The sequence below is a fragment of the Polypterus senegalus genome, chromosome 9 (assembly GCF_016835505.1).
Source record: "Polypterus senegalus isolate Bchr_013 chromosome 9, ASM1683550v1, whole genome shotgun sequence".
In the NCBI taxonomy this organism is placed as follows: domain Eukaryota; kingdom Metazoa; phylum Chordata; class Cladistia; order Polypteriformes; family Polypteridae; genus Polypterus; species Polypterus senegalus.
This window is the reverse complement of record NC_053162.1, coordinates 409,745-426,953: the sequence shown is the minus strand read 5'-3', so window position 1 is coordinate 426,953 and position 17,209 is coordinate 409,745. Positions and strand designations below refer to the sequence as shown.

The window sequence follows — 17,209 nt, the reverse complement described above, 5'->3', positions numbered from 1 at the left end:
AAATCTTGTTACGGCACAGACAAAGAATGGCAAACCTGGTTTGTGTGTGGATTCGAGGGAAGTTAATAACACGAGAATTCCTGATAAATGCCCACGGCCTACAGCAGAGGAGCTCACAACGCAGTTCCAGGGCTCAGCCGTTCTCGCAACACTGGCCCTGGCACAGGGTTATTTCCAGGTGCCATGACTTGCTGCTTTAGTTTCTCAGGTTCACACCGATGGCTTTTGGATTAAGCTCGGCTCCAAGCCGTTTCCAGAAGATCACGTCGCTGCTGCTGGCAAACACTCCTGGGGTGTCGCTATGTTTAGATGACATTGTGGCTCATGGCGGCACACAACAACAGCATGATATTCGTTAGCAGCGGGTACTGCACCGACTGGAGCAAAGCCAGGCCAGCAGAACTGGTGACAAGTGTATTTTGAGCGCTCCAGGAATGGACTTTGTGGGGCACAAACTTACACACAATGCCACCCAGGCCTTGCCGGAGCCTAAATCAACTACCAGGTTGGCCTCATTTTGGGGTATGGCACGTCACTACCTTCGTTCTCTACCACTCTATGCTGGCACCACTGAGGGCCCTTTTGAAAAAGGACTGCTGCTTGTAGACGGGCACTTCATGACATCAAACAGCCGCCCCCACTCTGGTCACATGTGCTGCCTCCACTGTGGCACTGGGTGCCGTTCTGTCCCAGATAGTTGATGGTGTGGAGCGCCCAGTTGCTTTTGCCTCCCGTGCCCTCATAGAAGTACCCTGTGGGAGAGAGAGAAGCGCTGGCATGCTTGTGGGCCTGTGAACGTTGGCATATTTATCTTTATGGCTGGCATTTTACCTTGCACACTGACCACAAGTGGGTCACAAGCCACTCAGCCTGGTGGCCAGACATTGACCGTGATGTGGAACTGCTGGTGAACAGACAGCTCAGCGTGTTCAGCGAGGGTCAAGACACTGATGCCCACACCAGCTCCTTTGAGACCTGTGGCATGGCCGGCATCCCCTTGGGAACACTTGGAAACAGATACTCGTGGAGAACGCCATGGGGCTGCGGCTCATGCAGGGTACCTTCTGGTAGCGCACGACGGCCATCGCGCGGAGCTCCACCACGAGACACTCTGCCATACGCTCCCTAAGCCACCTGCTCAGTCAGTGGGGTTGGCCAAGCGGCATTACAACAGACAACGGTGCCCAGTTTTCATCAGCAGTGTTTACTTCTTTTGTCTCTGAAGGGCAATGCTATGAAACACTTCAAAACAGCAGTGTGCCAACCTGAAGGAGGGCATCAGAGCCTACTTAATGGAAGGAAGGGCTTTTGATGATGCTCTCCACCTAACTCTGCTGCCCACATGAGCGCCCCTGCTTCTTTCATGATAGGCCCTTTAACGCGACTAGCACTGGGTACGGGGCACAGATGCCCACCAAAGCAGCTCAAAAGGCACTACAGTCTCAGTATGACATGAATTACGACAGGCCAAACGTGCAGAGTCACCCAGACTGGCTGTAAGGGTAAAGCATGCAAATCACAAGAACAAGCCACAGTCTTACTGGTCAGATCCCATTCAAATTTTAAGGCAACTGGGTCCTTCCACTTTCCAGATGGCCTCGCCCACGGAGGTCAGTGTCACCGTACAGCCGCGTGCTCTGGTCATCGAGGGACAGCAAGTGATGACGAGGTCAGTGAGCACGAGAGTGGCCTGCAGCGCGTGTACTTAATGGGCTGGTCATCGTCAGAAGGTGGTCTCGAACCTGCAGGTTTCCATTCGAACCCTTTTGTTTTTTCCCTTCATTTTAGTAGCCCTGTTTTTAAGGGTCCATCCTCCGATTTGATTCTTTTCTTCAGTAAGTGACAGCCAAACAGAAATGAGACGTGAAAGGAGCAGACAGACGACCAGTTCAACTGGAACATCAAACTCCGGCCAGTTTGTGAATAAGAAGCCCACCCTTGCTGTTGATTAAAGCCATTACTGGAGACCAGGACTCGTTGCTGTCGCCACACCAGACGGAGACCACCGTCAAGATGTTTGGGTGACCCGAGCAGACCGAGACCCTCACCTTTCTTTATTTTCAGCTGCTCGGTTTGTGTCTCCTTATTGTTTGGCTGCTCATTTAAGGATAAAGAAACGACCGAGGGGTCCGAGTCCCACCAATGGCTCCCCAATTAAGAAGATGGTTAGAATGAGCACTGCGGCCCACCAGGACTGGAGTTTGAGACCCCTGGTGTAGAGCATGAAGCAAACGTGGTGGGCAGCTCGCCAGTCCTTTGCAGGGTACAACAGCACCCTCTTTGAACCCGAGTCTCCAAACTGAGAGAAAAGCAAAAAGGTTTAGTGACAAATGGACAGGAGGCGAGTGCCACAAAGTCACCACAGCGAAGCCAGTGTGTGTGTGTGTGTCTGTCACACTGTGTCCTTTGTCACAGGCCACACCACAGGGCAGTGCAGATGTCTTCAGGGTGGCACTCCCCCTACTTTGGCACCCAAGTGGAGGTCAACAAAGGTGGAGAAGAGAGGATGAGGACTGGAGGGCCGAGTGTCGGACGGGCTGGCTGGCACCCTGTACTCCCTCCCTCCTACGTGACCAAGAGTTAAAGGGGGCACATCGTCACCTGTGAGAACGCAGCTCAGGACAAAAACAAAAAGTCCTTTAAATTTACAAGACGGAACAACGAAAAACGAACTGACCTCAAAATGAACGGTCCCGGACATTTCTAAAGTCGTGTTTTACGCGCTCATCAGCTCGACTCAAATCTGCAGGACGTTCTCGAGGCTTTGTCGTGTCGTGTCCTAATTGTGCCCAGGCCATTGCTTCTCTAATTCGGCTCAGTAGCCGCCCGTCCTCCTTCTCTTTGTCCCTCTCTCGCTCGCTCTCGTCCTCATGCAGGTGACATTACAGCTCCTTCAAAGTCCTGGGCAGGTGGCACACGTTGCTTTCATCTCCTGCTCAATTTCCTTTTCTACTCTCTGCCTTGCTGCCAGATCAGTGACAGCCCGCCACCTCTGCCACTTGTAAAGGTAAGCCTGTCCCCCACCCGGTGATGTCACCCATCTTCTGCCCACACCCACCTTCAGGGACCATCATTTTTCTGACAGAGTGGCTACTCAGTTGCTGCAGAATGCCACTTGGCATTGGGCACAGTGGTATGAAATGGTGGGGCATGTGGGCCAAACATTTGTTAGATCCGCTGAATAAAGGACATAATAATGAATGTGGTAACTCAAATGGCCCCCCAGTGATTAATGTACAGGGAATGGGAGAGAAAAAATAAGGGTGGGGGGCATCAAGGGTGCAGAACTCAAAAGAAGCTCAAGCGCCCACCATTCACAGTGGCTGGCACTGCATCTCAATTGGGCACAGACAGGGTGGCCATCTACTACAGGCAAACAGCCAGCCAGGGCCAGGCTATTACTGGGCACACTGGGACAATTCACAATTAGCACATCTTTGGCTGGTGGCAGCAGATCCAACTGAACATTAGGACATGCGGACTGCACACGTGACTGACACGGGTACCGGGCCACCTCACCTTGTCACGGGAGCAGTGTGGTGGCACAGGGGTAAGTTAGCACGGAGGCCTCCAAAAGCCTGCCCAGCAGATGGTGGCAGCATCCCGGGGCCGTGCTCTCCACCCACCTGCGTGTGTCGCGCCCTTCATTAGCCCACCGCAGTGCGCAAGCTTGCTGCACGCGACGACGCTACGTCTGGACATGACTGGCACATCGAGCCCGAGGGAGTCTTCTGCACTTTTATTTTTAATGGGTTAGGCTGATGCCAGCCGTGTCTGAACAACGGGATCACCTACAGGCAGCGAGGCCCACGCAGGGTGCCCACTTACCGCGACACCCTCAGGGTTCCTTTTTATATAGCGCCTCTCCTCCCACACAGACTGACATATGGCACCGCCAGTCGCTCACCAAGGTCCTGTGATGATGTGACATCTTCATGCTGGCAGCCAGTCACGCCATGGAGGTTTGCTTTGGTCTGGGTGGGCTCACACCCTCTTTATGGAGTCCGTTTGAAGAGCCAGATGAGGGGGAGCGGAGTTAACAGGTAAAATCAAACAGAGGAGGACCCCCCAAAAGTCACACCAGGCTGCCCTGCCCGTGTACCCCTGCTTTGGGACTTGGTTCAAGGCGCTATACGATGGAAGGGCAGGAAGGTTGCGATTACTGCTGATGGGTAACAATCTTCCATCCCGGGGGGCTCTCACTTCATCTTGTCCAGATCTCCAGGCAGCACCCTGCCCCTCTTCTGCGCCTTCGCCTTGCGTTTCTCCAGCTTGCCGCGTTTCTGCTTCTGGATGTTCTTCTTGCGCTTGTCCTGCCGCTGCTGCATCTTCTCCAGCACGTGGACGCTGCGCTTCTCCCACTGCTGCTTCTTCTGGGCGCGCTTCTTCTCCTTGCGTTTGAGGGCGGTCTTCAGCATGTCCTCGTCGTCCTTGATCTTGAGGCCCTCGGCCTTGTACAGGACGTTGGTCCACTTCATCTTCTTCTCCAGCTCTTGGGCTTTGCTGGAGTTTTTGCTCTTCAGCTCCTCCAGCTTGGCCTTCCTCTCCTCCACTCGGCTCAGGAGCTGCTTGTAGTTCTTGCCCGTCAGCGGCGTCAGGGTGCCCTTGATCTTCTTCTTTTTCTCCTTCTTCTTCTGAACCTTGTCGACGAACTCGTCGCCCACTTCGACTTTGTTGAACACCATCGGGCCGGCCGTGGCAGCTTCTGCTTTGGGGACGCTGCTCTTCTGCGCGTTCGTCTCCTTTCTCTCCTCCTCTTTAATGGTTTGTGCCTTTTGCTCCAGAAGTTTCTTCATTCGCATTTCTTTTCGCTTGCGTTTCTTGCGCTCTCTCTCCAGTTTTCTTCGTGAACGTTTCCTTTCCAGCTCCTCAGCTGACAAAGACTTGGTGGCACTGCCCTGATGACAGAAAAAGGCACAACAGGCGAGTGAGCATCTGGACGAGAACCACAAGACACCTACGGCCGTCAAACTCCGCGCGTCACGTCAACTTCAACATTGTTACCTTCCCTTAGAGGACCCTAACCCACGGGTGGGCTCACACTCGGCTGCTTTAAAGTGCCATTTCTCCACCAATGCCACCCCTGCCCACAGCAGGTGAATCAAATGGGAAGATCAACTGGCGCCCAAGGCAGCTACTGGAGTCGCCTCACAGCCCGCTGGTACTCGGATGAGACGGCACCTCAGACCTCAACGGGAAAGACAAATCCTGATAAGGACTGACATGGTGACGTGTGAGGAACGAAAGATGGAAAGGATCAACCGGCAGAGGAACCCCGAAAATCAAAGTGAAAAAGTGAGGAGGCGGGCAGGGCCACTGGGCCTCACTGATTTGTATCAAAGCGTGGTCAGGCATGGATACACGCGTACCGATAATGAGGCGACGGATGGGGTCCTGGGGGAGGTCTGGACCAACGCATCGCTGATCTCATCGAAAGGCTGAGGGGTCGGGTGGACCCAAACATAATGTCCCACCCAGAGGGGTCAGGCGAGTGAGGGGCAGTCATTGGGATAGAGTCCTTCAACCTCTCACCACATGAGGAGGCCGGGTGGGCATTGTTGGGCACCAGCATAGGCTCTGACGATGGCTCCAAGAATTTCATCCCGATACCTAATGGCAGCCCTGCGGTGCCCACCGTTGTCTAGCCTGTAGAGGTCTGTGCCTCTGTCCCCTCCATGGATGTGCCTCCCCAGACTGAGCATCACTGAACCCTAACCCTAATGGTGACTAAACTGTAACTTGTGGATTCAGTTACTGCCGTTATTATTGAGTACAACGCACTGCTGCAAAAATAAATACTTAATAAACTACAATAAACAAATGAAACATTGATAATCATGACATTCAATCTCGTTTTCCTTATTGTAAAAAAGACGAGACTTTGGCCATGAGATTTGTTCAAGTCCCGCCCCCCTCTCAAACCACGCCCTCTCACGGTCCTCTCGCCTCTCATTGGTGCGAATGCTTTTGTCAGACTCAGTCCCTGCGCTCTCAGCTCTTAAATTTGAACATTTTCTCACTTTAAGTTCCCAATGAAAGACGACGTATTCTGTCCAAGAATTTCATCCCTAAGGGTTATCAACAGAAGAAATGAGTACACCGGCAATCCTAGCACCGAGAAACAAGGAAATCAAACGAATTAACGTGAAAACTGTCAATCGGTTACACGGCAAATTGGTGAAATGCGTATCAACAGACTGAGACAGCTGGTGGTGATGGTGAGGAGGATGAAAACATCAACTTACAAGGCATGAAGAATATTTACGAGCGTGAACACCGGCCGAATTACTGTTGACAGGACGTATCGTAATCTTATTACGTAATTGATGTCTGAGCGATGGGCTGTGCAGAATCGCTTTTACTATGACAAGTAACAAATCACCGTGACAAGCATTCGAAAAAGTCCATTTATTAGAGAGAAAGAAACGATATTCACTCACGGGCAGTTATACGTTGTGTTGTCACAATGTAAGTCCAAACACGGAATCGAAATTCAATGTGATATTGACGAAAAGTTACTTCAAAAAATTGTTTTTGCTGAACTTTTACAGTACAGTAATCCCTCGCTATATCGCGCTTCGACTTTCACGGTTTCACTCCATTACGGATTTTATATGTAAACATATCCAACTATATATCGTGGATTTTTCGCTGGTTCGCGGCTTACTGCGGACAATGGGTCTTTTAATTTATGGTACATGCTTCCTCGGTTGGTTTGCCCAGTTGATTTCATACTACCCAAGCGTGTGTTACATATTAAATAAAACTGCTCAATGATATATGATAGGATTCCCGCGCGCTGCTTCGCATTCTTAAAAGCCCGAACAGCACCTATTGAGTTTTGATCGTTTGCTTTTCTCTCCGACATTCTCTGCTCCGGACGCGCACTCCTTTGAAGAAGAAGATATGTTTGCATTCTATTAATTGTGAGACGGAACTGTCATCTCTGTCTTGTCACGGAGCACAGTTGAAACTTTTGAAACAGACACAAATGTTTGTTTGCAGTGTTTTCAAGTCCCAGTCTCTACAACCTCCCGTGTTTCTGTGACCCACATGTGACAATTTAAAAACAACAATATAAACGTATGGTTTTTACTTCGCAGATTTTCACCTTTCATGGGGGGTTCTGGAACGCAACCCCCGCGATCGAGGAGGGCTCACTGTAAAAGTGTAAGTTTGGCTACACGCCATTGCGAAGAGGGGGGCTGAACGCACCCCAGGAGACGTGGTTGCCCCTCCGAAGCCCCCTCTTAAACGAGGATACAATGAGAACAAACACAGATGTTTTGTTTACCTCCTCTTTGCTCGATCAGCTGCTGCCGTGTGATCTTCATCTCGTGTGGCGCTTCGATCGTTTAAAAGCCTGTACAGCAGCTGTCCTTTTGTCCCTCTGCCTTGTCTCTCTTCTCCCCAGACTTCCTCAAACTGTATGTAATCTCTTTTCGCTGTTCTGTTAATCCACTGAGTAATAATTTGTTTGTTAGCGCTAATGCGATCTTCACTATCATTTTTTGAGACTTTTGAATTTTCCTGCTCTGCACGTGTACCGCACTAACGTTTTTGAATTCTTTACGATGTTCTACTTCCCTGGGCCTGGTTCAATCTCTTGGCACAAAGTCTAGTCTCGTGGGACATGAAAGTGTCTCTCTGAGAAGGTGACGTCTCATCTCGTCCCAAGTATTTTTTAATATAATAGAGAGATTTGCATGTTAATTTCAAAGCCAAACAGAAGAAAATCCTAGAACGCAACACGACACATCATGTTCTTTCAATTTATTACGTGTTACTCTTTTCTACTTTGGTTCATTACTCGCTGTAATGTCAAATAGTTACAATTCCCATGAAAATAACAATCTGTTTAAATTAAACATCCACATCCCCACACGCGAGTGGCAGAGCCGTGAAGTGACTGGCGTATAGTGCCCACCCGGGGGTTGGTGAGCAAAGCAAGCGGGCGGCGGAGCCCCCTAGTTATATTTATTATCACAATGTGTATTTCCAATTATTCAGCTTCCATTAAGAATTGGTTGCCCCACTGGCTGATTTGTCCCATTTAAAGGGATGTCACCTGCGCATCTTCTTACTGTATGCAGACCCCATCATCAGCACTGGGGGGGTCTCAGTGTCAGGCCTGTGTGGCCGGCCCATCTCACCCTTGAAGTGCGCACTTGTCCACTCCACTCTCCTTTCTGCTCGTCCCCATTTCACGGATCTCGCCAGGATTCTCTGATTGCATTACATAGTCTTTATGTGAAGCCTGCAGTTCCTGTTCTTTATTTGTAATATTTTTGTGATCGAGTGAATGTCTTTTGTCGTGTCGCCAGTTTTGTTCAGACTTGGTGTCTTTTATATTTGTACTAGACGTTAAAGCCATTACAATAACGGGCGCTAGAACAGTAGTGCATAAACATTTGTATGAACAGTCGATATTAAATGGCAAGGGACCTTGTATGCGGCTGTAATATGCGTCACTGTATTGTGTGCCTTTCATTTTCTCTCCCAGTAATACTGCTTTGTATTTCCGTGAAATGCCTGGAATTTTGTCTGACAGTAATAAAGTGGAGCCTCAGCTCACGACCCTAATTCATTCCAAAACTCTGGTTGTAACCCGATTTGGTTGTGACCCGAAGTAATTTCCCCCATAGGACTGTATGTAAATACAATTAATCCGTTCCAGACCGTATGAACTGTATGTAAATATGTATTTTTTTTTCAGTTTTTAAGCATAAATATAGTTAATTATACCATAGAAAGCACAGCGTGATAGTCAACTAAATATAAAAACATTGAATAACACTAAGAAAACCTTGAACAACAGAGAAAACAACACTGCAACAGTTCGCGCTATAGCCTTACGACTCTTTTTTAATGAGTTTTAAGCACAGGGGAAAAAATGAACATTTAAAAAATCTGTAATTTAATAAACAACCAAGAAAAGTAACATTGCAACAATGCACGTGTGTGTGTCTCTCTCTCTCCTTTGTGTGTGTCTCTTGCCTGTGTGTGTGTCTGTCTGTCTGTCTTGCGTGCCTGTTTGTCTCGCGTGTGCGTGTGTGACACTCGTGTGTGTGTGCGAGGCGCGCGCGCCTGTGTGTGCGTCTCTCTCTGCACAGGAAGAGACTGAACACGTGCTGTGTGGACCCGCGCATGCGCACTTCACCAGAAGACACACACACACGGACACTGGACGTGCACAAGGGTTTTATTAACGAGGATGATTATTACAGTCTTTTGCTCTGCATGAACGTTTAAACTTGGCCCGTCTCAAAGTCCCTGCTACGCCAGTCCTTTATTCTCCCCAGTCTATCAGTGCCCCCCTATATTCAAACAGCAGATCTGCCACTGATGGCGTTGGGAGGAGAGCTGGAGAAAAACACTTAGTTTCAAGTAGGAGGAGATGCGAGTCAAGGGACAGAGCAGGTGGGCAGCCATCTTACCTACAACAAAGGGTCCGAACCAGGTCAGCAGGACTCATAGTGGATGTGGGGCCTTGGCTTACTTGTCTTTTGCTGCACATGAACCTCATTGGCTTCGTCAACCTGATTTTTTGTCTCTTCTGTGCATTATTTGCCTGAGATGTCCACACCATCACCACCACGCAGGCACTTTCCACATCTCGACAGCTACAACAATTCTACCCTGACACCATGCGATTAGTTACATGCAGCGCCGCTCACAACTACTTACAGCATTCCTGCACTCCTCCATCTTCTCATGGAGCCTTTGCTTTAAAATATCCATAGTGGAGAAGCTTTGAACATCTGATTTGAAAAAAGGAAAAATAAAATGTCACAATTAGCAAAATTCACCAGTGACCGGCAGTGTCAGACAATAGAAAAGGATTTCTGTAAGCGGAGCTGGCCACTGGCCTGGAGCGGAGGTGCATTATCTGGGCAGGTCCCCCTAGGGCCGCACTGGCTGCAGGTTTTTGTTACAAGCCGGTTGCTTCATTAGAAACCAATTGTTACCAATAATAAATCTAATTTCATTTTATATGTGGTGTCGGGGTTTCCATTTTGTCAGGTCAGGTCATTCTCATCTTGTTATTTTTTTTTTTCCCCATTCAAAGTAAATTATCCAAAGATCTGAAGTTTGAAGCCGATGACAAGTTTGCATTCCTTCACTTTACCTGCTTTAATAAGATGTTTATAAGGAGAGTAAATTAAACACTGGTGCAAATGGGAACACGTTAGATGGAGAACCCCTGGTTCCTTTGGTATTTGCATTTTATTCCTGATAAGGAGCAGTGAATGAGAGTGAAGGCCGCTGTCTCTGAGTAACGTAAGCAGTTAACAAAAACTATGAAAAAACTCGTAATCCCGGGCCACCTTAAATACCTTTGCTCCTCTTCGTTAGCGTCTTTTGTGTTGTAAATGTGTCGAGCAGCAAGCAGCCTGCTATCCCATCAACCCACCAACACAGAAAAGGCAGAAAGTTCTCTCAGCTCGGGTCTGTTTACCTGCCCGTGAGGTGCCAGGAGTTGTAGAGGGTCAATAATAGATCAATATTTGGAATATGGAACATTTCACGCATGTTGTGTGTCTACAACAATCTATGTTATCTATGACACGGGCACGCTGACAAACACCTGCAGCTATAGACTCTTCAGTACGCGAGCGACTCTCCACGCTAGTGTTTAGATCTGACGGTGTGTGTGCCCTAAAAAGAAGTCTGACGGCATTCTCGCACCATTGATCGCGTACTCAAGTGTCAGCAGGCACTTTCGTGGCATTACACGTGTAAATTGTCAGCGTGCCCGTGTCAATCACACACAGGAAGTTCTGCAGTCTACTTGTAACTTTACGCTGTACGAAGATAAGTCAATAAATCAAGGTAAGTATCATTCAATGTGGCTTTTATACAAGTAACTTGTAAATGGTTTTCATATAAAGACCATCATAAACAGGACTTTGCACAATACGTTGGCGAGCTCTGTAAGCCGTGCTGTTTCACTGAAGGACAGGCATGTGGCACATTGACTGGCAGGATGACGCCCGACACATTGCTGCATCCAAATGGTGCCATCTTTCGCCTTTCCGCCTGGTGCGGCTGCGTTGTTCTTATATGCAAGTGGACATTTCTTGTTGGGAGGGCTTCTGCTCCCTTTCTCAGATGAAGAACCCTCATCCTCCTCTGTTACAGCACGTCATTATGTGAAAACAGCAGCGTCAGATCGGGGGGAGCGTGAATGTGACTGGGAGAATAAAACAAAAGACGCTAACCTTTACAAGTACCATAAATGAACAGCGGCTGTTAGAGACTCAAATCAAACTGATGTTTTTATTCCATCATAGTAAGAATTAGAGCAGCTCACCACTCAAAACTGAGGCGTCTGGGGTTGAACTGGCAACCTTTTGCTTACCAGTCAGCAGTTCTTACTGCTGCACCACCAAGGCGGTCGTATTAAAAGCGTGTCAATGTCCCACCCTAGCGCGAGTTATTTTTCTGCAGTTATATTATTGAATAAAAGCGCACTTGTTCTGTTATACTTGTGCCTTCTGTGAAAGTGTTTCTTTGATATTTGGACTTCAGGCTTCACACCTTACACACTTCATGTCTACATTTTAACAATTATTACTAAAACATGAAAAACGTTTCTGTTTTAACGATGCCTTTACATAGATTGTTGTAGACCCGCAACATGCGTAAAATGTTACGTATTCCAAATATCGATCTATTATTGACCTTCTACAACTCCTGGCACCTCACGGGCAGGTAAACAGACCCGAGCTGAGAGAACTTGCTGCCCTTTCTGCTTGGGTGGCTTGATGGGACAGCAGGCTGCTTGCCTCTTGTGCTGATTGACACATTTACAACACAAAAGACACCGACGGAGAGGAGCGAAGGGATTTAAGGTGGATTACGAGTTTTAATCACAGGCTTTGGTAATTCTAGTGCTAAAGGTGAGAATCTTAATTAGCGAGACAACAAAAATGAATCAAAAAAAAAAAAAAAAAGTCACTTATTGCTCAAGAGACGTCTCATTAGGCAACGGAGTTGGAATAAAAAGCCGCAACTCTCACAGCCCTCAGGACCCACTCTGCGGACCCCTGCGTTTTTGGTTGGCTGCTGGCCTCCTCAATCAAGCACCAGAGGTCCCCACCATGACACTCACATCTCAAAATGAAGGCACACACAGCCTACCTCCTCCCTCACCTTCAGCTTTGGGCTTCTTCTTTAAAGTGCCGTCCTGCCCCTTCGGCTCGGCTCTTTGAACAGCTTCTTGCTTCGCCTTCTCCGGCTCTGCTCTTTGCCCCTTCTTTGTAAATCCCTTTTTCTTTTGGTCGGCAGCCTTGTTTGTTGAGGGTTTCTGTTTTTTCTGCTTTTTCCCTTTGTTCACTGTGCCGCCCTTATGTGGAACTGCAAAAAGCAGAGCCAGATGAACACTCGACTGCAGGTAACAGTTAGATGACCACATGGGGACACTGTCACTCATGTAAGAGACAAAACGCATTGTTTTATGTAAAACTTATGAATGAAAAGAGACAGACAACCAGAAGGAGACGCAAAACTAAAAGCAAGCAGGTCAGGAGCAGAAGAGACAAAACGATCAGACAAACCAAACACGTAAAGCAAAGTCGAAGGAAGAATTGAGTTCCTGTGACGTAACCAGCAGGACAACTGTGGTCATGTGACGACTCCCAACGTGCGCCATAAACTGAGAGGGTAGGAGGACACACTGATACAGCGCATTGCTGCACCCACCACATGACAAACCAGGATGCCAGATTATGCGATGGGTGTCACCTCAGCACCACACTGGTTCAGATGGAGTGGAACACTGGGAGGTTTGTTAATGGTGGCTGGAGGGCCGATTCTGCCACCAACCCACAGGTTTTTCCCTGCAGGTTGTAGGGCCGACACGCAGACTAACGTCCTCAGAGTCACTTTTGGTGTTTACGGGATTTGAGCCAGCAACCTTCTGATTATCAGTGCAAATCGCTAGCCTCAGAGCCACCTGAAGCTGAAACAAAAAGAAGACCCCCCTGAAACAGAATCTGCATAACACAAAACCGTAAAAACAGATCTAAATACTCAAACGTGTTGCACTAATTACTGCAACGGCACTCAGACTGCTGTGGCTCTAAACAAGTCAGTATCAGGTACGGTCGGTCTGTCTGTCTGTCTGTCACCTAAAAGAAACGTAAGCCATCACTAGCAGACCTCCGACACGACAGCCCTCTGGAGCGATGCATGCTGGATGCTGCCGGCCTTCAACTCTTCCTGTTGTTGATGTTTCAAGCTGGGATGGTGGAGGCCTCAACAGTTCCAACTCAACACCACCCCGCTAAACTACGCATGACAAAGACAGACAGACAGACAGACAGACAGACAGACAGACAGACACTCGATCCTGAGCGAAATTCAAGATATACTTAAACAAAAGCACTGCACGTGTAGCAGAAAACCAGTCGAGAAGGGCTAGGGCTGTGCGATATGAGCAAAATCTTATATCCCGATATTTCATTTCATATCCCGATATCACAATATAGTACATTTTCTTTGTATTCAGTGAATAGTTTATATAATCACCACTCCTTTTTTTTCATTTAAATTAAAAATCAAAAATGAGAAGTACTCAACTTGTAATTATTTCTGTTCTTTTATTTAGAACATTTGAGCAAATGTTTGACTTAGAATGTAAACATAAAATGTTAATGTATCAAATATAAAACACTTTTCCAAAACAAATTACTAAAGGCCCAATATAAAATACTGCTTTATAAAATGCCTGACATAAACAAAATGTGAAGTGTAGCAGCAATAACTCTCACAACATATATTAAATATAAAAGGATCAAAGCACTAACAACTAAACTATATACGGCCAATAAACCCTTTAAACAAAATAAATACAAGTCTCACATTAACTGTCAAAACCAAATGTAAACCTTGTACTTCAAACTGTAGCAGCAATAAGGCTTACGACATATATATTAAATATATAATATTAAATATAATATTTTTTAGGCTACATTCTAGTAAAATGTTAATTTGCACATAGTGTGTGGCAAATCTCCGTTAACGAGTTACAGCGGATCGCCCGTGCGTGGGACTGGACGGTGCTAGCGTGTTGATGCCGTCCAGCCCCAAGCACGGGCGATCCGCGGTAACTTGTTAACGGAGATTTGCCGTGTTAATGCAGTTGTGGCGTAATTCGTAATTTTAACAAGATTAACGCTGACAGCAAGCGCTGCAGGGAAAATTATGCCTTAAGCAAATTGTTTTGGTAGCAATTAATCTTCCAAGCTTTTAACATGCTCGTTTAAATAGTACCTTTACAACTGTAATATCCTACGTGGCCTGCCTCTCAGTTGTAAACTCTCTGCATGCTCGCTCACGTGCTTTTTGCGGAGGTGGTAGAAGAGGTTTGTCGTGTTGGAGTCTGTGGTAGCGATCGGTTTGCAGCACAATTTGCACAGTACCGTTTTCTGGTCCGTGTCAGACTCTTCAAATCCAAACCATCTCCATACTACAGAGGTAGCCCCTCGTTTAGGAACAAGGTCCTTCTGTGTGGAGCTACCTGGTGTTGCCTCGTCTTCATCAGCCATGCTAGTGTGTCTGCATCCACGTGGTGGCCATCAAAACAATGAAAAAAATATTGCCGTAAACAGTTTATTTTGCGACACCACGAAACAAACGATAGCGTAATGTGCAGCGATAGACGTTTTCATATTGTCATCCAATATATATTGTTATATCGAACAGCCCTAAAAAGGAGCTCAGCGCTACAAAAAAAGAAAGAAAAAGAGCACAACGCAACGGAGCTACTGGTCAGCCCGCCACTCGTGTCAGCGTCTCGTCACAGACAAACAAACACTCACAAGAAGTGGAAATGACAGAAAGTGCCAATACTCCTAATGGACCTGCAGGATCAAATGACGCCACTCACCAAACGGCCTCTTGCGTGCCTCCTGGCTCTGCGACGCACACACTTTGCTGGCCAGCTTCTGGAAGTAGGCGTCTTTGGCTGCGATGCTGTTCATGGTGAATGCTGATGTGCTGAAACAAACAAAGAGCACAGACAGGTGTCATCAAGCAGTCATTGATCAAAATGGCGGAGAAGTGTCCCCAGGCCCCCTGCTGACACCTTCCTGTATCCCTGGCACAACGGTAGTAATGATGGTTTCATTTATTCTTTCATTTCTGAATAAGGCACAACTCCATACACCAAGTGAAGAACAACTGAGCGAGTCACAACACCACAAACCAAACCCACAACCCCATGGCACAGCCTGGCAAACACCCACTTTCACTGCTGGAGGACCCCTGTTTGCCTCTCTTAAAAACAGGAAAGACTCTCGTAACAAAGGGGAATTTTCAATGTGAATTACCTTCCTATGTAAATGGCTGCCACTCCGTCCACATTCTCCCCCCATCCTCAAATGCTTGAAGAAACCGCCATGCAGCAATACGCAGCCTATGGAAGTGCCGCCTGCCATTACTCCACCCACTCATCTCAAACCTCGTACGTAATTGGTCAGAGTGGGCCGGGATTGACAGGCCATCCAGAGTGGCCTGCTAGTCCTGCCCCAGCCTGTAGCCCCCGCCTGTAGCCCCCCTGCTCGTTTCTGTAACTTCACTAACAAGGGACTGGCATTAGTGTGCATGGGGGTCCTGTGAAGCTGCCAGCCTAGCTTCTCGAGCACAGAATCAAATCTTTTAAATACGTAAAAGTATAACAATCATGGTTTGTAAGGAGAACTCCCAAAGCATCACTCTGCAGGCACACAGTCAGCAGTCAACGGGGTACAAAACCCACGTCTTTGTTACTGAACGGATTATTGGGCTTTTCTAAGGTGTCGTGGCTTGTGAATGAAATGGTGGTCGAGTTTGGGGTAAACGCCATTTGGAGTTGTTTAATCTCATCTCCTATATAATAAAATGCTCTCTGTGTGTGTGTGTGTGTGTGTGTGTGTGGTCATTCGGAGCTCAGAGAGGAGATGATGACAATGACATGTTAGGATGCAAAGTTCAATTCTTGACTGTAACTCTTTAACAAAAAAATAAAAAAGGCGCATCTCAGCAGCAACAAAACAAATATCTTACTGACTGGCACTGGGCTGCTAAATACTAACAAGGTGCCACCCAAGTCGCCTTCAAATATGGAAAACAGTCGCAAGAACACAAATGATGTTTTCACAGAGGGTATTTGGGGGGCTAACCGAGTCTACCACTGGCTACAGGAACAAACCCAAGAGAGGAAGGGCCCGGCGTGAGAGGTCGGGACGCCGAGGGTACACGTAGAGTAAGGGACACCAAATATTTCTACATGTATTTTCTTACTTGCCCTTGATAGGTAAGTGGAGCCAACATTAAAATAAAACACCACCGAGCTCTGCCATAACGTGTTTAAAGTGGCGTCTTCTACACTGCGAGCTCACTAAAGTGAAGGTCTTCAAGGAGCCTTTTTCACGACCACCATCGTTTACCACGTCGAGCCTTTTAATCATCTGAGGATATCAAAGGTGCTCATCGTTCGTTAATCTCCATGCCGATGGTGTGCAGGAAAGGATACTGAAAGTCAGATCAACATGAAATACTCGACCACAATTGTCGCCAGAGTCAGGTGGCTTGTCGCTAACCTGTTTATCGACAGACTTCCTTTAGACCAAGCCCGCGTTCTGTTGTTCGAAACTGCGGTTAAGTTACTCAGTAATACTTTAGAGAGTTTGGCTTTTGACGATGGCAGCTGCAGTCACCCCTGCGGGGCCACACCGACTCTGCAGAGAAGTGGAGCTGCTCCGTCCGTCCGTCCGTCCGTCCGCCCGACTTCTTCGGAGTTCTCATTCAGAAAGGCACAACATCGAAGAATCCATTGACTGCATTCCCTCACCGCTCGTTTCCGATACGGCAGGCCAGAAATGACCTCGTATTACGGGCTCGGACCCCACAGTGCCCTTTATTGTAACAGCTCCTTTGAACTGGGTTAGTCGGGCGCTCACTGATTTAGATGGAATACGAACGAGAACACCAAACATCACAGAAATGAAGTGCTGCCCGTGCCTCATAACTATGCACACCTCCCGCAGACGAACCACACAAAGCCGTAGATATAAACGAGCAGAAACTCACCGCTTCACAACAGCCAACTTGCCAGCACGTGAAGGCAGCCTGCCGTGAAACACATGGGCAGTCCGCATAAACAGTTTGACGATACACTGATCTTCCCGGGTCAAAAGACTGCCGATCGTCGATGATTTGATTG

General features: G+C 47.6%; 1 protein-coding gene across 2 annotated transcripts; it reads right to left on the bottom strand.

Annotated features, from left to right (window-relative positions):
- Positions 1 to 3,724: 3,724 nt before the first annotated feature.
- On the bottom strand, positions 3,725 to 17,179 carry surf6 (surfeit 6). Of its 2 annotated transcripts, none has more exons than XM_039762545.1 (5): positions 17,077 to 17,179; positions 14,894 to 15,003; positions 12,145 to 12,360; positions 9,688 to 9,761; positions 3,725 to 4,898 (listed from the first exon to the last, which is right to left on the bottom strand). In XM_039762545.1, the coding sequence occupies exons 1-5, from the start codon at positions 17,142 to 17,144 to the stop codon at positions 4,200 to 4,202; spliced, it is 1,167 nt and encodes a 388-aa protein (XP_039618479.1). In that variant the 5' UTR covers positions 17,145 to 17,179; the 3' UTR covers positions 3,725 to 4,199. The 2 variants fall into 2 exon arrangements, with proteins under 2 accessions (XP_039618479.1, XP_039618480.1); XM_039762546.1 differs by having other exon boundaries at positions 12,157 to 12,360.
- Between the last annotated feature and the right edge of the window lie 30 nt (positions 17,180 to 17,209).